This window comes from Nesoenas mayeri (genome assembly GCF_963082525.1).
Source record: "Nesoenas mayeri genome assembly, chromosome: 9".
Taxonomy (NCBI): domain Eukaryota; kingdom Metazoa; phylum Chordata; class Aves; order Columbiformes; family Columbidae; genus Nesoenas; species Nesoenas mayeri.
In genome coordinates this window covers 9,835,682-9,856,725 of record NC_137557.1, presented here as the reverse complement: position 1 = coordinate 9,856,725, position 21,044 = coordinate 9,835,682, and the positions used below count along the sequence as shown (strand labels likewise).

The window sequence follows — 21,044 nt, the reverse complement described above, 5'->3', positions numbered from 1 at the left end:
TTTGATTCCAAGACCCTTCCCCTTCTGCCTGACCTGTTACTTGTGATACCTGTTACGGACACCACAGTACTTGAACTTCAGAGCTTGGACAGCGAGTGGCTGTCCTTACTTCTGGAATCTTGTGCTCCCCCAGAGAGGGAGAGCCTTAACAGAAAAGCTTCTCTTAGACCTTCAGTGCTAGCATCTGGGTTCAGTTCTTACGCAGTTCTTAATGCTTGTGCTTCTCTCTTATACCATATTTTTAAATATATTTTAACTGCACGAGAACTGTTTCTTTGGGTAGAACGACAGAAAGATCCTGTCCTGGCTTTTTCAGGAGATGGTTACTTCTTAAAACTCATTTTCCCTTTGGCACTTTCATCGCTCAGTTCCATTTAAACTAGGATAGTAACATGTCTTTTATTTCTTGAAAAAAGACTTGTATCACAATGGAAAAAGCATTGTTCCCTGCCATGACTTAGGAGGGCTTTGTCTTTTGTCTGCATGGAATAAGGCTTTTCAGATGATGCCTAGAGGTTTTGGGGTTTTTTTTTGCATTAAGGGAAGGACTTTGGAGAGACTTTTGAAACCTTGTTTGAGGCTCCTGAGACACATCCACCATTTGTAACAGGAGCTCACTCCACCAGCCTGTAGCCTCTAGATCTGTGTTGGTGACTGTGGTACAAAACATTGTCCCTCAAATCTGCAGCCATATGGTTCTGAATAACAATATCAAACAACAACTCTCCTGCTGCAAAAGGTATAATTCTGAGTTTAGAAAAATACCCTGTATTTAATCTTTCTATTAAAGGCTCTTCAGGTAACCTGGTCGTGTCTTGATTCTATGGACTACTGAGTGAAGTAACCAAAGCTCGAGTGGACATGTAGACTGTCAGAGTTGGAAAGGTAGTTACTAGATGCTGGGATTCTTTGAGGTGTTTAATCCACATGCACACTGATATTTAGAGAGAAGTTATTTTTCTTTTCTGAATTGCTGACTGCAGGGAACTGAGAACACATTGTCCAAGTCCGCTTTAGATGCTCTCATGTTGGGCTGTGAATGAGTCACACAGGTTGTACTGAGGCAAAAATCCTGAGTGCTTGTGGCCAAGTGTAGATGTGTGGATGGGTGCTCTCGAGAACTGGTCCTGGCAGTTGTTTATTTTCTCATCCTGACTCTGTGAAAGCCATCACTGTTCCTTCATCTTTATTCAGGAAAGAATTGATAAACGTACCTCTGAGGCAGGGTGTGTGAACCCTTCAGCTGTGTCCTACTTGTAGAGTGCATTGAAGGTGAAAAGTTGTTGAGATTCTTATCATTTTAGCAGCTGCCCTCAGTATGCAGTGTAGCCTCTGCTCCTTAGGATGACTTCTGTTCATCTGCTTTCCACGCTCTATTGCTTTTCATTATCTTGAAATCCAGTTTGCCCATGCTTCTCATGCTATCACTGTGATCTCTGCCAGAAGCAGAGGTTTTTTTGGTGTTTTTTTTTGGTTATTGTAGGACTTCCCTAGTTTCGCTGCAAGCTGCAGGAGCTGGTGGTGCTCTTAGTTCATGTGTTGCCTAGAAAATGACAGTTGTAAGGGCTGAGGCATTAGTGTGAAATGGAAACTCTGCTCAAAAGCTGTCATTACTGACTAGATGCTGTTACTCCTTCAATTCTACACTTCAGCTGTTGCTAATTTGAAGCTTTTTTTTCTCATTCCAGCCTCTGTATAGCCTTGATTGACTTTAGTTAGTTTCTGACATTTAATAATAAAGCTTGAAGAGACCATTTGTAGGAGTTTTCCCTATTAACCAGTGCTGCTATCCGATCTTGGAAAACATTGCAGGTGAACTGTGGCCAGCATTCTGGAAGGAGAATGCCTTGCATGTCATATTTGTTATACTGCAGAGGTGGTGTGATTAGGACAGATTCCTTTGTGCAGTAAACCATTTTAGTGGTGACTTGAGGGCTCAGGTTGCATTAGTGTAATTTGCAGTTACAGGAGAGAGTTTCCCTGAAGGTGCCTGTTGTTCAGGCGCAGTTTCCTGTCAGACATAAGACAGGCGACAAACAGAAGTACAAAACCTTTTGTAGAGCGAACAGAAAACTTCCTACCCTCACTAGTTGTAAGCAGGCTCGCTGTGCTGTGTCCGTTCGCTCCTGGGCTTTCCTGCCGTGGTGTTGCTGCTTGGAATCCCCCATCTCTCCTGCAGAGCCCCGGGTGCCCTTGTCCTGCAGACAGCCGAGGGGCGGCCGAGCCCCAGGAGCCTGCGCAGACCTACAGCAGCGGCTAATTCTGTCCTTCTGGCACCATTAGTTCACGGGGGATTAATGTGTGTTTGCAAACAGGACTTGGTATTAAGACTTGCATGCAAAGTGGATCTGTCTGTTGCAACAAAAGTTCTGTGACTGATTTTTTTTGTTGTTTTCTTTCTATTGTTTTGAATACTGAGTAAGAAAGCAGCAATTTCATAGAGGAGAGAAAGCCTAAGAGCTGTTTTATTGAGGCTGTTCTGAAACATCAGCACACCTTTCTATGGAAGGGGCTGTAAAGCCACTCACCGCTTACAGTGAGCCTGGAAAGTTCTGTGCAGAGGTTGCTCCTCAGCCTTGGACATGTGACATAATCTTCAGTTACTCTCAAGAGACAAACAAGCCTAAAATTCATTTTCTGCTTCACCATTTTTCCACATGTGACCCTCTTGGAAATGTAATGCCATATTATACATTAAAAATGGCATTAAAAATGACAAAATAAGTTAACATTGCTGGCAGTATCAATGATAGCACAGTTTCTGTTGAGAAGAACTGGGTGCTTCTGAAGAAGTTCAGAGGAAAAGGCAGAGACTAAACTATTGGTTTATGGCTTGTTCATCTAATAATAGTCATATAACTAATACACTGCAGTGTCAGGTGAGATGAGATGCATGATCTAAAGGTTTTTTAACATTGAATTCATATAAGCTGAAGTTTCTGTGAATGCTGGTAGGACCACTTAGAAATTTATTTATTTTCAGTACAGAATCCTTGTGATAATTGTTACATTGATTATTATTTAATGGAGTATAGATTTGAAAATTGTGTCTTGATTTTGGAGAAAAAGTTGCTTTATTCATTACCGATGCTATGCTACTGAGTTTTGTTTCTGGGTGTTTTACTCAATAATCTCTTTAGCATATACTTCAAAACTAGATTAATCTTGTCTCTATTCTTCTCTTTTTGAAAATAAGATTGTTTGGCAGGCTTGCAGCTGTTGCTACAAAGTTTTATTTTCAACATCTTACAATCACAAACCTTTTTTTTTTTCCAATTAATTTCCAGACTGCCGATGCAGTAAAAAAGGCCAGAAGTTACTTGGAATTCGTGGAGGATTTTATTCAAGTTCCCAGAAATCTTGTTGGTATGTAGTAACTGCTGAAACTTGAAAACTTGGGGTTAGATTGAATATTAGGAAAAAATTCTTCACAGAAAGGGTTGTGAGGCATTGGAACAGGCTGCCCAGGGCAGTGCTGGAGTCACCAGCCCTGGAGAGGTTTAAAAGGTGTTTAGACGAGGTTCCTAAGGACATGGTTCAGTGCTGGAGTTAGGTTATGGTTGGACTCAATGATCCTGAGGGTCTCCTCCAACTGAAATGATTCTAAGGTGTAGCATTTTGTTAGTTTCTTTTTTTTTAATAAGACCTCTGCAAATTATGTATCTGATGCGACTTGATGATTCTCTCATCTACCAAATGTTAAAGCTTTTTTTAACATTCAGCAAATGAATTGTGAATTTGTTCATGAACACTTTTTTGTGTCATCTCATTTAGCAAACCTAGCTGAACCAAGGGATGTGACTAAATATAAATCGTTACAAATTGCGAATTTGGGTAACGTTCTAACTAATGCGAATAACACCCGTGTAGGAATCATGTAACTTGTCATAGCAGTGCATTTACCTGAAAACACTGCTTTTAAATAGTGACAATACCAGTTTATAATAAAAGCAGACATCTTGCCCAAATCATATATATAAGCAGACATATTTTACCACAATTTACAAAGACAGCCAAGTTAAAAGAAGTACAGTGATCGTTAGTGATTCAAGTTGAAGGTACTGCATTATGCCCAGGGTGCTGCTTTCTGTACCAAGAGCCACCTGCTGAACTGGTTTTGGCCATTGGGGCTCCTTGGACTGAGGACTTTTTCCCAAATACTGGCTGATGATTGTCCATAGATATCCATTGAATGTTTATAATGTTGTTCATTGTAGTAGTAGTAGTAACATGATCACTGCTAAATGAAATTGTAGGCATACAGAATGATGAGCTGTAGCATGGGTTTAAGACAAAAAACACAAAAAACCCACTTCTGAGCTATTTGAACTGTTGATGAAATGAAACCATTTAAAATGCTTTTTGCACTTTCTATCATGGTGATATCTGCTGTAAAGAATGGTCCTTTGAGAATTTTCTCTCACACTTTTGGCTGTTATGCCCTTTTCTTTCAGAGGTTCTGCCTTCCTTTACTCATAATATCAATATTTTGAAGTGCCAGGTAGCTGTAGCTGGGATGAAGAAATGTTTTCACATGACTTTAGGTCAAGGAAGTGCTGAAATATTTTCGTAAGGGAGCAAAAGAATCACTTATTTTGAGATTTAAACATACAATTTCTAAAGAACCTTTTGGTTTAGATCCCACACGTGACCTCAAATACTTTAAAGGTAATATAGGGAGTACGGGTAGTACTCATGTTTGTGCCATTTCACTCTTAGGGTCTATGTGAAACTTCTGCGTAGTGGTGATTTTCATCAATACTTGTCATTCTATGCACATGTACAGTTTGATTTGGGAAGTTTCCACCTCTGCTGGCACAATGTGGGCTTTTCTGAGGGTTTTTTGTAGTTCTGTGAAGTAGGAGAGAACCTTGAAAAACGTGAACCATAAAGGAGAGTCAGGTGATTGTTACAATTATGTTGCACATAACTTGAAATATGAAGAAACCTGTTAAAATATTTTGCGTGCTGTTGCGAAATTAACCGTTCTTGCCCTCTGAAGGAAAAGTTATTGGAAAAAATGGAAAAGTGATTCAGGAGATTGTGGACAAGTCTGGAGTCGTCAGGGTGAGAATTGAAGGAGACAATGAAAATAAACTGCCCCGCGAAGATGTAAGTACTTTATTCTTCCTTCCTCTGATTAGGTTTTTATTTTCGAAGACAGCTAAATTGGATCTTTTAACAAAGAATATGTAGGAAAATGTGCAGAAAGTGACAACTTCTGGGGCATGACTCAAATGAGTGAGAGTGGTACCTTACAGAATGGGGTCACTATTTCACGTCTGCATCATTACAGCTTATAAATACAGCCTTTGTGGTCTGCATGCCCCTTTGCCATGGCCAGCCCACAGTGGTGGCAGTGTCCACGTTACAGAACTGTGGCATCTGGGATTGGGGTGGTTTTCTAGGATACGCGCTTGTGGATTATCTAACAAAACCAGTTTTATAATTTCCCTGTGGATATAGAGAGAGTAGTTTTTAAGTCTTTTTCAGCCTGGTGTCTTGCAGTAAATTCTATATGAAACATATGAGGAAAGGTTTTTGCTGCTGTCCTGTATGTACTTCGTCTTATATGTACTTTAGCTGCATAATTATTTGGGACTGATAGTCTTAATAGCGTTCATGTATTTTAAATATATGAGAACATGAGATAAAACTCTTCTAAGGGGGCTTTTTCCTGTAAAGTTGGTTCAGTTTAACCACCGGACACTTCTTGGTAAACTGCGGGTGCTCTGCACCCCCACTGTGATAAACACACACAGCACTTGTGTTGGGGGGATAAAACAAACGCTGTACGTCAGGTTACCACCACCGCCAGAACGGGTGGTTGGGAAAGCTGGACAGCCTGAAGTCTGGAATGTGTAATCCCCTCCCTACCCTGGTCTGAGCTATTTCTAGTATATCTTCACAGCCCAAGGCCCTGTTACTGTCTTTACTGTTTAGCTCACTTCTGTAATTTAAACGTTTTTTTTAATAATTAAAGTATTGTTTTGATTATAACATTCTTCTTGAAAGTAAGATCTGACATTTTGTTTTTATAGGGAATGGTACCATTTGTATTTGTTGGTACTAAAGAAAGCATTGGAAATGTCCAGGTTCTTTTAGAATACCACATCGCGTATCTAAAGGTAAGTGCGTTTCAGAAGAAAGAATCTGTAGAGGAAACTTTGGTTGAAGTAACACGGGTTTTGAGTACAACTTCGTGGGATTTGCAGTCGATAACCCATGTATTGGGATTTAGAATTTGGTGCCTTGAACCCACCCCTTGCCCGTAGGTTTGGTGTCAGCCTTTAAATACATTGTCATGGGTACTTAGTGCTGCTGGTGTGGAAAGGATTGGACCGCAAAGAACAATGCTGTGCAGGGCATTTGGGAAGTAACACACGTGGTTTTTGTCTATGTTAGTGTTCGGTTGTTCTGATGTTAATATACTGTTGTGGTAGGATGGAATTTCTAACAGTAACACACTGATACTGTGTGGTGTTAGAACACTTACCCATTTGGATTAGTTGGCTTTGTATGGAGTTGTGGTGTTGACTTAACAGAAATAAGTGCATTTGAATCGTGTTACTTTGTCAGTTTGCTTTTTTTAAAACTTGAAGAGAAAACGTGGTGAAGTGTAATTAAGAAAGGTAATAATAGCCTTAAAAACAATCTTTCTGCTGGTGATTCAAAAGAAAGGTTTTAGCTTTCTTCCAAAACTTGGAGATTGCAGAACTCACAACTGAATTCTGTTACTTGCAGTCACCTTCGAGGTGGTGTTAACTCTCCAACAGGAGTGCTGGTTTTTAAGGTGACCTTGTGAGGGGAAAGAACACTTCTTTATCAGCAATTTTCTTTGTTTTCTTCTATGTAGGAGGTAGAACAACTCAGACTGGAGAGGCTCCAGATTGATGAACAGTTGCGTCAGATCGGGATGGGTTTCAGACCTTCTTCCGCTAGAGCTCCTGAAAAAGAGAAGGGTTACACGACCGACGAGAGCACCCTGTCCTCGGTACAGGGCTCCAGGTCTTACAGCGGCAGAGGGAGAGGCCGCAGGGGCCCCAATTACACATCTGGTTACGGTGAGTGTTCCTGAGCATCTGCACTTCTGAATCCAGAACTGGCTCTGGAATTTCTTTGCGTTCCGTGTAGTTGAGTGGAATGTAGGGTTGAAAATGTAGAATTGCCATTTTTTTTTACATAGGTCGAAGCACCTAATTAGATTTACATTCCCATTGAAGTTAAGTTCTAAATTGAAGAAATGAGCAAACTGAACTTTGGTAGGATTTTATCCTTTAACAGTAGTAGTTAAAGCATACAAAGCTGGGAAAGAGAAAGAGCTACATATACTCTTCAAGAACCTGAAGTAAAAAATAAAATCTGAAATTAGCATTGTCTGTTTTGACTGAGGAGAAGAAAAAACACTTGTCTGTGGCCATAGCTATTTATAAGTATTTTTGAAAAGTAAAACAATATAATTAAAAATGGAGACAGCACAAAATCCTGTTTTATTTTTTTTAATCAGGTCAGGAACTAACTGGTTTTGTTTAAGATGTAGCGAGATATTCTGATGTATTTTAAATGAACAGGGAACTGCTACTGAGTTCCCGAGAGGTGCGCGCATCCCCCCCTGCGCTCAGCAGCAGCTCCCGGGATGGAAACAGTCTGCATGTCAATAGAGATGATTTCACAAGGAAACAGGTGCCCCAGTGAACAGAAGGAAACCCAAATTATTTATTCAATACAGTAAATTACTCTCGATTACCTACATGTAGCTCATTTCTGTTACAAAATCAGACATGTTGTTCTTTGGGATTTCACAGTTTCTCCCTGCGCGTAGCTGCCAGGATCGTGCCACGTTGGTCAGGGTGGTTCCCGTGATAATGCTGATGTTTGTAACTTTGCTTTTTACTATTTCTCAATGAATTGTTCGACTAAATAGTAATGAATGTTCTTCAGTCTGTTTATATACACACAGACTTTAATTTGGAAAACTTTGTGTTCCCCAAAATGACAAGAATCGCGTGTTAGAATCATCCAGGTTACCTTTATTCCAGAGGGGTTACTAGAGAGGGTTCCTGGATGCTTAAAATAAACAGTAGGTGTTGAATTTGTAAGTAGTAACAGGCAGTGGGGATTTGGATCGTTCAGAGAGGGTGCGATGTTGTGGGTGCTGTTTAATAGAAACAGTTAAATGGTTCGGGCAGCATCACAACAGCCAGAAGGGGTTGCTTAGCAACAGCCATCAGCTATAAGGTGGCAAAGTTGTCCTTGGGAATTTCAGAGAAGGTGCCTGGAAACTGCAGCAGATGCCTGCAGGGTGTACACAAAGGGAGGATCCGGCATTTACCTGTGTCCAGAAAATACAGGTTTGGTCTTCTTTGAGCCCTTTTTTCTTATGTTATTACAAATTTAGGTTGAGAATCATAGAAGTGTTGGTAACTTATGCTGTATCTGTATTTTACATGTGCATGTATTTTTATATGTATGTGTGTAATTATATATACATTTATGTACTTTTATATGTGTATATTAATGAATTCATTTAATTTTTGTATTTAATGTGTATATTTAACCAGCCAGCCATGCTGATTGCAAGACTTCTGTGAGAATATGAAACCAGAATATAATGCCAAATTTGATATTCATTTCCAGTTATCTTTTTCTTCTCATACAAGGTACAAACTCCGAGCTCTCTAATCCCTCTGAAACAGAATCTGAGAGAAAAGATGAACTTAGTGACTGGTCCTTGGCAGGAGAAGATGACAGAGAAAGCCGACATCAGCGTGACAACAGGCGACGTCCTGGAGGCCGAGGCCGTAGTGTCTCTGGAGGCCGTGGACGTGGTGGACCTCGTGGTGGCAAGTCATCCATTAGCTCTGGTACTGTGTTTCAAATGTTTTTGGAATTTAGTTTTTGTTCCAGGCAATTTTCTGTATAACCTCTGATTGTTTTGCAGTACTCCGTTTTTACTCTGGGGTTTCAGTGGAGTTGTGTTACCATTCCTTGTTGTATACTATTTTGTTAGATTTCTATTTATGTTCTCTTTCACTATGATCTTCATTTCGTTCCTCACACATAATAATGATATAAAAGGTTATAAATCTTTGGCACGATCTCTTCTGAGTTAAGCTTATGTTTAGAAAGAGGGAAGGTGGTGTAGAATTGAAGTTACCTCATGTTTTATCAGAATTTGACTGTGCTAATCCACAGCACTTCAGTAGTGTCAGAAGCACCATGCTGCTCTGAATTGGAAGGTGTATTTTACACATGTAGTGGGTTTGAGGAGAGGTTCTTTAAATAGTACCTTGGAGATCTTTTGATGAAACAGCACAAGTGCCTGTTGTGGTGCCGCAGAATACTGACTGTTGGGTTAGAGTCAGAGAGGAAACAGAACCAGTATGAAATCATCAACACTGTAGTTCTGTGTGTTACACCTTTTTGTAAGGCTGCTTTAGATTTTGAAACTTTCAAACACAGATTAACTCAGGCTGGAAATTAAATTATGTGTAACTCCAGTGTCTTATTTGGAAACTTTTTGTTTGTCTAGTGCTTAAAGATCCGGACAGCAACCCTTACAGCTTACTTGATAACACAGAGTCAGACCAGACGGTGGATACTGATGCGAGTGAATCTCACCACAGTAGCAACCGGCGCAGGAGGTCACGCAGGCGAAGGACTGATGAAGATGCTGTTCTTATGGATGGAATGACAGAGTCTGATACAGCTTCTGTTAATGAGAATGGTTTAGGTATGTAAACAGTGGGATGACAGTCCCAGAACAAGCTGAGAAAAAATGTGTTGTCCATGTAAGTGTAGTGAAAGTTGTTCATTTTTGTTAGTGACGAATCGTTCTGTGAAAGGCTGCTGTCTGATTAATGAAAGATTCCTCCATGGCTCTGCCATGAAATCTCCTGTTTACTGAGCTCCACTAGTATTTTTGTATGTCTCTTTTGTAAAAACTGTCTGATGGAGACACCAAAGACTAACTTGTTGTTTCCCATTGGTACTGCTGTTTTCATGGAAACGGTGCTGTTGGAGCAGCTTTGTTTGTCCTCGCTAACCTCAGTCTTAGTGTGGGAAAGCTACTTAAGTAGCTGTTAATTTGTCTCTATCCAGCTTCTGCTTAAGTACTTTCCCTCAGTAAATTCTCTTGGTACTCACTGGGACAAGAATATAATGTTGCTTCATAATGTAGGAAAAAAAACTTCATGGGTTATGTGGCTAAAATTTGACATATCGTTACTTACTTAATAAATGAAATCTGAGGTCATTAAGCATATGCCTAAATGTTTTAATGAGCCAAGAGCAAAAAAAAAAGTAAAATATAGTTTCTGCATTATTGTGTATGCTTTCAGTATAAAATTGTTTATCTTTCAGCCTGTCTTATTTAGCCTGTCTCTTTAACAGAAGCAATTTTAAATGCTCCATGCTGAAACTGCTGAAGAACTTATTTCTTTTATCATCAGAAATAGTTCATGGTAAACTTTGCAATTGCAGATGATAGTGACAAAAAACCCCAGCGACGCAATCGTAGCCGCAGGCGTCGCTTCAGGGGTCAGGCAGAAGATAGACAGCCAGGTAATTGGAGTGGAGCTGGGGGTCATCTCAGGTCAAAAGCATGAGAGAATGTTGTGTCTGCTGTTTTACATATAGCTGCATAATACAAAAAGGTTACTCAATGACTAATAAGACTACTGGATAAAGATGAAAGGCATTTCTTCTACTAGGAGAACTTCTAAAAGTTCTTAATCTGCCTAATGAAACTAATTTATAATGTCTAACTTTCTGCTTGGACGTACGAGTTACGCTGCCGATCCTGTTCTCACTGAAGTCAGCAGCCAAACAGCTGTTGCCTTCCGTGGTCCAGGATCGGGACAAACGTGAAGGTTCACGATCCGCACTCACTTGCATCCGTGCGCTCGCATTGAATGTGCCACAAGCCTCCAGCGCGGGCCCAGGAGCCGAGCGCTGGCCGGGCAGGCGGGGGTGCTGGAGCGCGGGGGGAGCTCCGGGGGTCTGCCCGGCCCTGAGTGGAGGGGTGGGAAGGAGGTGGAATTGAAATGGAATTGCATGCTTCCAATCTTTTGTTGTTGTGGCTTGTTGCATTTCTTCTGTGTGTACTAACACTTGAAATGTTAAAGGTGAACTAGCTGATTTTCAGTAGAATGCCTTGTTTAGAACGTGCTCGTGCGTACGTGGTGTTAAGGTAGTAGCAGAAGGTCTTCCGGATCGACAGGCTCAAAATTGCACTCAGATTTGTCTTCCTTATATATGTGGTGCTCATACAGCATTTGCATTACACTAATTGAAACTTGGGCAAAGATACCTCTTCCCCTTCCCCCCGAATCAAACAAACTATAAAAAAACAAAACCAACCAACCAAAAAAACCACCAGCCAAAACACCACACCAAAGGTACTCATTGCTTCTGAACATTCTAGTTTTCTAACAGTGATAGGAATTTATAAACTGGTGGAAAAAGTAAAAAAAAAGATTTCAGCTTTTACTTCTAAGCAGCTAATTTCACCATCAAAAGTTGTTAGTCATCTCTACAAAAGCTGTGGTATTTCTGTATTTCTTTTCAATCTAAGTATTCTAAGAACAAAACAAAATTGCCCAAACAAGACTTCTTGGGTGTTTTTTCCTGCTGATGTCTTTGTTTGGGATTCATCTTCAGTTTGCCTAATAAATATTTTTAAATGCAACAGGAAGAGCATTGATAGGTAGTTATACTGTCCTTGTGGAAAAATGCTCTAATAATTTAGTCTCTTCATAAATACATACTAAGTGTGTAGTGAGTGAAATTTAGATGGAAGGAGCTCCCAGCCTTCCCCTAGTGCTGACAGTGTACTTCAGTCATTCACTTGTATTATTTGATTTACATTGCTCTACATTTGGGGTTCCTAATATTAAGAATGGGTGTCTTAACACTGTGCATAAAACATGCTTCATCTTGACATTAGAGGAGTTGGCTACAGAACCTCATTTTAAAGAAATAAGTCTCCTTGTGCAGAAACGCACTTGTCTTTACAATTATGCCAGGACCCATGTGTAACAAGGCCAGTTCCTGTAACAGACAATTCCTGTGCTGTACTTCCTATTCCCGTGTAGGTTTCACACACAACCACTGCTAAACCCAGAAAAATAGTTCACCTGAATGCATGATATATACTAAATATCATTGACTCTCCTGTTTGATAGAGAATGCTTGCCTACTCTAATGTGTTTTCAGCTCAAAGATCCAAGTATATATTTAAATCTGTAGTACTATGTATTCTGAAGACAGAACTGACTCTCAGTTGGTGTGGTTACAAGAGGGCCGGATAAGACAAAACCAGGCTCCAGGAGCATGGGCTGAGGGGGTGAGAAGAGCAGATCAGAACCCCCTGGGCAGCCGCAGCGAGCAGAGCCGTAGCGGTGCCGAGGGGCTCGCTCGTCCCCCGGGCTCTGTACACCCCGCGGCAGAGCTCACTGTGGATTGCACTTTGAATACCAGGAGGAGGGCGAGTTCCCCTACCAGTTGCTTCATGAAGTAACAAAGATTTGAATGCGGCTTTATTGTAAGTCATGCCATACTCTCAACCTCCTCCAATTCTCGTCGTATTTTACCTTCATTCTATTCATGTGAAAGTCTTCACTACTCAAGGTAGTAGGAACCCAATGACAAACACAGGCTGTAGTTTAAAGAACCTGCAGTCTGATCCCTTCAAACCCATAACAGAAAGCCCTTGTTTTCTAGTAAAATTTACAATTGGACCAAAATTACCATTTAATTAAGATTCCACATTCAGATCATCATGTATCCACTCATTTTACTGAAAACTGTATTTAGCAGAAGTAAATTGATCCTTGCTCTGTAGTTGATACCTGTAAGTGTGAAGGCCTTTTGTGAGATATCTCCCAGTTAGAGCATAACTTGTACAGAAAAGATGTATGAAGCTTAACGCTAAATTAGACTTCTGATGTGAGCATCACTGTAATTTTTTTCCTTGAACAGTAACAGTAGCTGACTATATATCACGAGCTGAATCTCAAAGTAGACAGAGAAACCCTCCAAAGGAGACACTAGCCAAAACCAAGAAAGAAACGGTAAGAAGATACATATATATTTTTTTTTTAAAATCTGTGTGTCCTTTTTTCTCCTCCCTTGCAGCAAACAGTAAAGGAATGGTTCATTTATATCGCCCTCCTTTGACTACAAATGCAGGAGTTAAAGAGTAATTCATTAAAAGCAAAAATGGCCCAGAGTAAGCAGAACTGACATTGACTTGTAGACTGTCATTGCAGGCTTCGTTGACCAGTGTAATGCTCACATTAAGTCTTTATGCCTTTAAAATATTACACTTACACTCTATTATGTAATGCTACATTAGTGAAGATTATCCATGGACAAGTCTTGAGAATTAATCCTTAAGACACTAGAGGGTATTAGGTAGCACATTTAGTGACTTCTGTGAACTGTTAAAGATTGTAGATTTGAGATCTGTTCTCCTTAAAGGATAAGAGTGACATTCCATACAAAAAATAATATTCAGAACTGAATAAAGCAGAATTCCTTTACTTCTAGAGTAACACTGACCTTATTGCCACAACTTATGTCTGAGTTCAGCAAAATAAGGAAGATTCATTGCTGTAGGATGAATGAACTCCGATCTTACTATAGACTTTGAAAGTGATGTAAAATTCAGCTTTTCAGATAATTTCCCAGTAGGCTCAGAGAAATAGAAACTGAAATAAACCAGTCTGGCTGTGCTGGGGTTGTGCTGACTGACAGGATGTCTTGCAAAGTGTCTGATACAGAAATACTGTATAAACAAGGCAAGTGACAGAACACTAAATGACAGGATATGGGCACACACAGACAAGAGGGGTTTCCTTTTGCAAAATAGCTGTGTGAGCCAGAGGGAAATATAGATTGCACTCTGTATATTTTTACAGAATTTTTAATATTATCCTGTTTCTGCTTTGCAAGGCAAAAGATGCGATTGATGAAAACAGCCCTTCCGAAAAAGCAGTGAATGGTCCTGCTACGACTTCTGGGGATGAGCCTTCTAAAGTACAGCACAGTCCTGATGAGAAGAAAGTTACTGTTCAAGAGGATGGGAATAATCAGGAAGAAGCAGTGCTGAATGGTGTTTCATAAACTGAAGTTCCTAGTTTACAGTTCTTTTACATTACATTTAAAATAGTGCTTGTATAAGCTTGCCAAAGATAGAATATGGATCGCCAGTCTTGACACCGCACTTTCAGTTCCTCCATTTTGGAATACAGAAAGGGGAGGGATCCTGAAAAAATCATATGTTAAACATACTTTGACACCTACTGTGTTATAAATATATCATCAGATGTGCCTTGAGATAGTATATGTAACATTTAAATAAACAAAATTGCTGGCTATAGGAAATGTTATTTTGTTTTCAAAATATGGCAAAGATGTGAGGGGGATCCCTAACATAATACTCTTTATGAAAGCATTAGCTGCTTTTGTTACATTTTTAATAATATGCAACCACTTCTTCACCTGAGGAATACTAGAAAGAAATGCAGTCTAAAATATTTTGCACTGAAATGTAATTTCTCCATTAGTTTAGTCTGGAAACTGGTCTGTTTTAATACATGTTTTTTAAATGCTGTATGTAGAGGAAAAATCTGCAGACCACTGGAATACATTTGTTAAATTCTCATAATCTGCAGGGATACTGGGTGACATTGGCAGTGACTGTTCTACATTGAGGCTTTGTTTGGTTTATTTATTAAACTGTACAGTATTTAAAAATCAAACATAGCTTTAGTTAACACTAAGCTGAATTAGTCATGTCCATTAAGACATAACCTGAACTACTGAAAAGATCAATTTCCAGAAAGTTTATTCTGTATAAACTACATATGTTAGTCCTTAGTAGAGTATTTTTATTTTTGTTTTGGTTGTTTGATGTGCAATATGTTTTTTTTGTATGCTGGTAGTAAAAGAAAATAAACTTTGATCTTCCATCTGTTGACTGTTTCTATCAAATTTAAATTACGATTGACTTTAAGCTTTTCAAGCTGTTAACACTAACACTTGCCAGGCAGCTTGAACCTTTAACTCTTTGGAAGAGTCAGAATTCTAACATGCTAACCTTCCATTCTTTAAGGTGATGATATAAAACATCTGTTACCAAGTCTAAAGCCAGACTTATCTTGGAGAATCACTTAACCTGACTAACATATATAGAAATTAATGCAGATGTAGTTTTTGATAGAGAAGTTGGAAGCATGACACACTAACCCATCTTTTCAGGCACATGAGCAATGAAGCAGAAAACACAGGTACAGAAAAACACCTGGGTAGCAAGGAGATCTTGGAAGAAATTGGAGCAAACTGGTAGTGCTGACTACAAAGAAACAAAACGGTCTTACCTGATTTCATCAAAAGTGAGCAAGGACAAAACCAAGTCCCTGGAACCACCTGTGACTGCAGCTGCTCTACCTGATACAGCTCCAGCAGAGCTGTACGGCTGGCTCTGGTATGTATTTCATTTAAGGAGATGTGCAGTTTGTAGTATATGACTTAACTGTTGACACCCTCCTGCTCCCTCCTGGACAGCAAACAGTTAAAATGTTAGAACTCTGAAGTGTGCACAAGTCTCTCAACTGATAAGGCAGCCACCAGAGTGGAGAAAATTTGGAAAATGGGGAAGGGGTGTTGGGGGGAAATTACATTTGGAAAGTCAGTATTTGGCAGGGAAAAAAATGCATCTGGCTAGAAACGTGCACTCTGGAACTGCTGCACAGCAACGTTCCAGCTGGTTTTTGCACCCCACTTTAACTTCTGTAGTAAAGTTACCTGTGTTTCCAAACATGTAGGTTCTAAACATTTTCTATTTCATACTCCTGTTACTGATGAGATCCTTTTTTCTTAAGGCATGCAACTCCTCCTTACTGTCACTCTGGTAATATTAATGGCCTGTAACTAGTCTACACAAATGCAGCGACATAGCAGCCAGCGCTCACACAGAGTGCAGGACTGCTCACACCACTCTGAAGTACAGGCTGCTTAGTTCTGGAAAAAAATTGAAGTGCTGAAATCCATTGTATTTGTGAAAAGATGGGTGTTAACTCGTACATGTGCCATACAGCAGCTTTCCCACCATTGCAGAAAGACTGGCACAATTTTTGGAGTATGAGCAAACTCTCTGGCCCCAATTCACATACTTACAAGGACACTGCTGGGGTATGCGAGGCTTCATGCAGCACAATAAATCCAGCTCAGGTATCTTCAGTGGTCTGTGTAAGAGTTCCTCTTTCCTAATGACTATAAATGCAAACCTTAATATGTGAGTTCTAACTTCATAGCGTAAAATAATGTATAAAGTTACAATACTTAAATTACAAATTTGGAATTTATTAAATTCTATAAAATGAATTAAAAATTGAAAGTTACTAAAAATCCCAGACATTCCAGACCCATCAGTAACAGCTCAACCAACCTTGTTCTTCACAAGGCGAAGACAACGGAGTACGTTGTTTCCTATACTTTATTTCTTGAGTCAGAGACAAACACACATCTGTCCCAGTTCTTGCTGTCAAATAAATCCTCTTGATTTCTTTCCATCCCCCCAAAACAATTCATCGTGCTACCTTTGGCATATGAAAGAACAGCAGCATTAACTTTAAACATAGCTAGTTTAACAAAAATTAGGTAACAGCATGTAAGTCTACTTGTACTTGCTAACATGCATTGGCCAAACCAAGTTATTACTCTTTTACACTGAAAATACTTCTGAGTGGCAGATTTTCCTGCTTAATAAAGAAGAGCTATGAAGAAAAGCTTTTATGCCCTGCTCCCTCACACATTTCCCCAAAAAGTGCCTAAGAAGTGAGCGGGGAGGGAAGTACCTCCCTGGATTCATATTTCCAGCTTCATTTATATTAAGTCCAAGACTGACATTAGAACTTTTCTTAAGCCATTTATCAAAAATAATCATTTGCATGGACAAACCCTCCAGGCTTTTCTCTCTTTCATTTTTTAGCTTGGTCTTCCAGTAAATCTTTAGCTTCATTGATTTTGGCTGCTACATAGGGAGAACCACCTAGAATAAAGATAACCTCATGTCACGTCAGATGAAAAACAGTATTTTCTTTCTGTGTTATTAATGCCGCAGTACACAGGAAAAAAAAAAAAACAACACAGTATAGTTTGAAAGTCATTCAAATTAAAGAACTGCATTATGACTGAAGCCACGTAAACTTACACGTACATTCACTGCAGCAGGTAAATGTGCAGGCAGCTCATTCCTGTTCAGATGCTCTTAGTTTATTGGAGTGGGTTTTTTCCTCCAGTTTTATCAGTTGTAAATGAATCGGTCACTAATGACTTAGCACGGAGTTTGTTGTGAATACAGCAGTGTGAAGCTAACAAGCCTGCAGCCAGACCTTCCCCCTAGTTCAGGGCCAGCATCTGAACTGCTGCTGTGGCAATGGACTGGCTCAGGTTTTAAACATGACATACCAATGATTTACAAAGATACTGAATCAGAATCAACAATGCAAACACACTGAAACTGTAACTGACCATGAGGTGCAAAGGTCTGTAGGGTGTATTTGTAGCATGTGTATCATTTATTAGTACTAGAATTACTCTCTTTACTTGAAGCTTAATTTAACTGATTGAGGTCACATAAAACAGGTGAAATGCACCTAGCAGTCTTTTAGGTTCTGCATATATTCATTAATTTTCACATTAACTTCTGCTAGATATTATCTATGAAAGGCATATGCAAATAATTATTTTGGATTTTGGTGGATAAAAGTAAATAAAGTTCAACAGCCGCTTTAAAGGACGCCATATTTACCTTTTAAATGAGGATTAAAGAGTTAAATGCCAAGCACTAACACATGATTCTGACTCACTGAAGTAAATAGAAGTTATAACAAGTATAGATGCCTGAAGTTATTAATTTTAAGCATAACTAGATTCTGAGCCTTCAAAGTACCACCAACAGAAATATTTCATAATTTAGTGTCTTCAACAGACACAGAAGGCTCAAAACCGGCCATTTATGGTGATCTCCGAATGCATTCAAATGAACCCAAATTCACATGTTACATCAAGGACACAAATGTACTCTGGTCTTTTTGTTGTTGTTTTGGGGGTTTTCTTTTTGGTAGCTGAGGTACACTTCTTCCCTACACAGTTGTATTAATCTGTGTTAAAAACATGTATTCATTAATATGACTTAATTTACTTGCCTTTATCTGGATGATTCAGAAGCATGATGCGTCTGTGAGCTTCTCGTATTTTACTTCTGTTTGCTGTAGGGCTTTAAAAGAGAGAGAAAAACTGACTTAAGGAAACCTCATAAAACCCCTGGATCTTTAGAAGACGTCTTAGAACAAGCAAGCGCTCTTCCTTATCCATAAACTCTTTGGTTACATGTATGTTTTTCTTTTCCTATTACTGATGTGTAGCACGTAAATCCTGGAGAGGGTTTCTAAGGTTTTTCCAAAATTCTTTATGTTGAAGATGATGTGCTACAGTAGCGCGATACGGCAGGGGACATTCACACGACTGAAAACAGAGTTATGTTGTAACATTTTTACTGGGACAACTTCTTAAAGGCTGGAGGAAAAAATCAAATAAAATTTGCTCTTGATTTATTTAAAACAAACAAACAACAAAAATCCCCAATACCAAACCTGTTTGTATACAAACTTCACAGCTGGAAGTTGTCTTCAAACAGAAATGGTTCTTTTTCTGTATCTTATTAGGTAAACTTTTGTATTTGGTCTTAAGCAGGATTAGCAGGAACAGCTGCCAAACTCATACCTAAGATTCTCTAGAAACGATGAATTGACTCCACCTGCAACGAGTGGGTTTGCAGCACCCTCACACTGCATCTACCTGAAATTCACCAGCAGTGACAGGGAACCACAAGCAAACACCACACCTGTGCTCCCCACACCGAGTAAACCCCAAGGCTTCTTGAAAATGGCGTATTCATGTGGATTTTGACCATGCGAGGGATTTGCAGATGTATGGAAGTCCAACCAGAGTGAGTTTTACGCAAGCTGACATGCAGCAAAGAATCCCAAATAAATACAGAAAACCCTGAAAGGCTGCTTCTTATTTCCCACCTTGGCACTGACATCCCCAGGGGAAGCTGGACATGGGACAGTCTTAAGCACAGCGAATTAAGTCCTTTTCAAACCAGGACAGCAACTACATAACACCATACCCTCCTTTTTAACCTTTAATTTCTAATAAATTTCCTATTACCTCACTCCTAGTATTAAAGCTGCTTCTCGTTTAGTCATTTTGGGTTCAAATCCACCTCTGTAATAACCACTGAAACCCTGAAAGAGAAAACACGTTACTTTAAAAGACACTAATTTTTACTTTTATCAGTTAAAACAACTCATTGCTTTAGTAGCTGCTGAGCTTTTAGTCTGTAATACTGCAAAGTTTCTTTTGCACTTCTAATATGAAATACAGCTGAAACAGAGTACCACTTAAATGACTACTGCAACTTGCCAAAATAAATTCAGTATTAGTCAACCACCACCAGAATCATCAAGATTAATTCTATTACTGACAAAATTGTGTTTAGTATTACAAGAAAATACAACTGTGCTATACAATTGTCTGTGGTTATTTCAACATGTAAACTTTTAAATAAAAAGAGGCTGCAGATAAAACAGAAACTTACAGGTTTTGATAGACTCTGAAGTGCTTGTTTTACTTGTGGCTCCATTTGCTTCATAGCTTTTACTGCGTAGCGACCTTAAAGAAAACAGTGTTGAACAAGGAAAGTATAGAGTTTCATAAAGCTTTAGCAATTCAGTGCAACTGGCAACTTGTGGATTAGAACGTGGAATAAACTTTTAAGGGGCATTTTAAAAGTTAGAATTTCGCTCTTTAAATAGAGCTACGTTTCTCCTTTTAGGTGCTCCCAAAAGCGTGTCCTGTTTCAGCTACTGAACTCCCTTAACGTTCATCAGTACTGAAGCAGGCAACGATAAGTACAACTGGGTGTTCAGTGTCCTCCCATCATCTACAAACCTGCGAATCCAGCTGCCGCTATGGTCAGACCAACCGCCACCATTGTACTGGCCTGCACAGGGAAGACATAAAGTACTTGTTCACCAAAGGAAAAGGAAAAAAGCTCACCCGGCAATCTCTACAGCAGCTCGGGCTGGTATATATGTAGAAAACAACGTGAACGGGCACAGGCAGCCAGAAGAGGATTTACTTTGGCAACGCTGCCCCGAGTGCCCCCGGGACACGGCCAAAGCAGCGCAGGTGCTGCGGGCAGCGGGGGGGGGGGGGGGCCGGGCCGGGCGGGAAGCCCCAGCTGTGCGGGGCGAGGGAGACCCCGCTTTACCGGGGCCAGGGGGGGAGACTGCGGCCCCGCCGCGGCCTGTGCAGGCAGCGCCCGCCCCGCGCGGCCCAGGGCAGCCGGGCAGGGCCAAGGACGAGCCGCGCTCCTCGGCCCGGGGAAGGGCTTGGGAGCCGCCGGCCCGTACGCAAGGGGCCCCCGGCTCCTACGGCGAGACCCGCCGGGCCGGGCCCGCCCGCACTCACCATGGCCGCCCCGACCGCACTCTGGCGACCGCCGGGCCCTGCTCGCGGAGCGCCCCGGCTCGCCTTACGGCACCGGGACCGGCCGCAAAGCCGCCACCGGCTGTCGTAAAGCGGCGTGGGGCGGGGAAAGAGCTGCGGACACCGCCCCGGGACAGGGCGCGGGGGCAGAGCCGGGTGGGGGTGCTGCCGGCGGGGGGAGGGGTGCGGAGCAGCGGGGTGGGCGCAGGCCGGGAGCGGGGACGGCCCGCAGGGAGCTGCCCCGAGTGGGGAAAGAGTCATCAGCTCGGCCCGGGGACGGCCGGGGCCCTCCGGTGCTGTGCGAGGCCCGGCCGCCCGCCGGCGGGGAGCGGTCCGGACGGAGGGGGCGCTGGTGGGGGTCTTGCAAAGATCAGTCTGAGGCACGTCTGCCCTTGGCCTTGGCCGGTGGGTGCTGCAAGAGGAACAGAGCACAGTGGTGTCAAAATGGCAGTACAGATCTTATGCTTGATGCAAATGCG

At 40.9% G+C, this 21,044-nt stretch overlaps 2 protein-coding genes across 7 annotated transcripts in view; one reads left to right on the top strand and one right to left on the bottom strand.

Moving 5' to 3' along the window:
• FXR1 (FMR1 autosomal homolog 1) overlaps window positions 1–14,975 on the top strand; it is a 34,693-nt gene extending 19,718 nt beyond the window's left edge. Inside the window, exons 9-17 of one of the 2 annotated variants that reach the window (XM_080349477.1) lie at window positions 3,288–3,366; window positions 5,003–5,112; window positions 6,042–6,128; window positions 6,857–7,064; window positions 8,661–8,864; window positions 9,533–9,733; window positions 10,483–10,563; window positions 12,982–13,073; window positions 13,957–14,975. In XM_080349477.1, coding sequence (XP_080205603.1) covers window positions 3,288–3,366; window positions 5,003–5,112; window positions 6,042–6,128; window positions 6,857–7,064; window positions 8,661–8,864; window positions 9,533–9,733; window positions 10,483–10,563; window positions 12,982–13,073; window positions 13,957–14,127 — 1,233 coding nt within the window. In that variant the 3' untranslated portion in view covers window positions 14,128–14,975. The remainder of the gene's footprint in view (window positions 1–3,287; window positions 3,367–5,002; window positions 5,113–6,041; window positions 6,129–6,856; window positions 7,065–8,660; window positions 8,865–9,532; window positions 9,734–10,482; window positions 10,564–12,981; window positions 13,074–13,956) is intronic. The other variant, XM_080349476.1, reaches the window with a different exon arrangement.
• Window positions 14,976–16,148: 1,173 nt separating this feature from the next.
• On the bottom strand, window positions 16,149–20,630 carry DNAJC19 (DnaJ heat shock protein family (Hsp40) member C19). 5 transcript variants are annotated; one of them, XR_013922537.1, is made up of 8 exons: window positions 20,548–20,610; window positions 20,026–20,077; window positions 19,673–19,746; window positions 19,243–19,319; window positions 18,216–18,286; window positions 16,966–17,056; window positions 16,454–16,604; window positions 16,149–16,278 (listed from the first exon to the last, which is right to left on the bottom strand). XR_013922537.1 is itself a non-coding variant. In XM_080350092.1 (6 exons), exons 1-6 carry the CDS (start codon window positions 20,548–20,550, stop codon window positions 16,986–16,988), a joined length of 348 nt encoding a protein of 115 aa, XP_080206218.1. In that variant the 5' UTR covers window positions 20,551–20,610; the 3' UTR covers window positions 16,308–16,985. The 5 variants fall into 5 exon arrangements, 1 of the variants encoding a protein (XP_080206218.1); XR_013922538.1 differs by having other exon boundaries at window positions 16,158–16,278; window positions 16,454–17,056; XR_013922536.1 differs by lacking the exon at window positions 20,026–20,077 and having other exon boundaries at window positions 16,156–16,278; window positions 16,454–17,056; window positions 20,548–20,630.
• Window positions 20,631–21,044: the final 414 nt, after the last annotated feature.

Coding starts and splice junctions, on each gene's coding strand:
- DNAJC19 (XM_080350092.1), bottom strand. Junction 18,287..19,242: donor GCTTTAATACTAGGAGTGAG/GTAATAGGAAAT, acceptor TCTCTTTTAAAG/CCCTACAGCAAACAGAAGTA. Junction 17,057..18,215: donor TCTGAATCATCCAGATAAAG/GCAAGTAAATTA, acceptor TCTTTATTCTAG/GTGGTTCTCCCTATGTAGCA.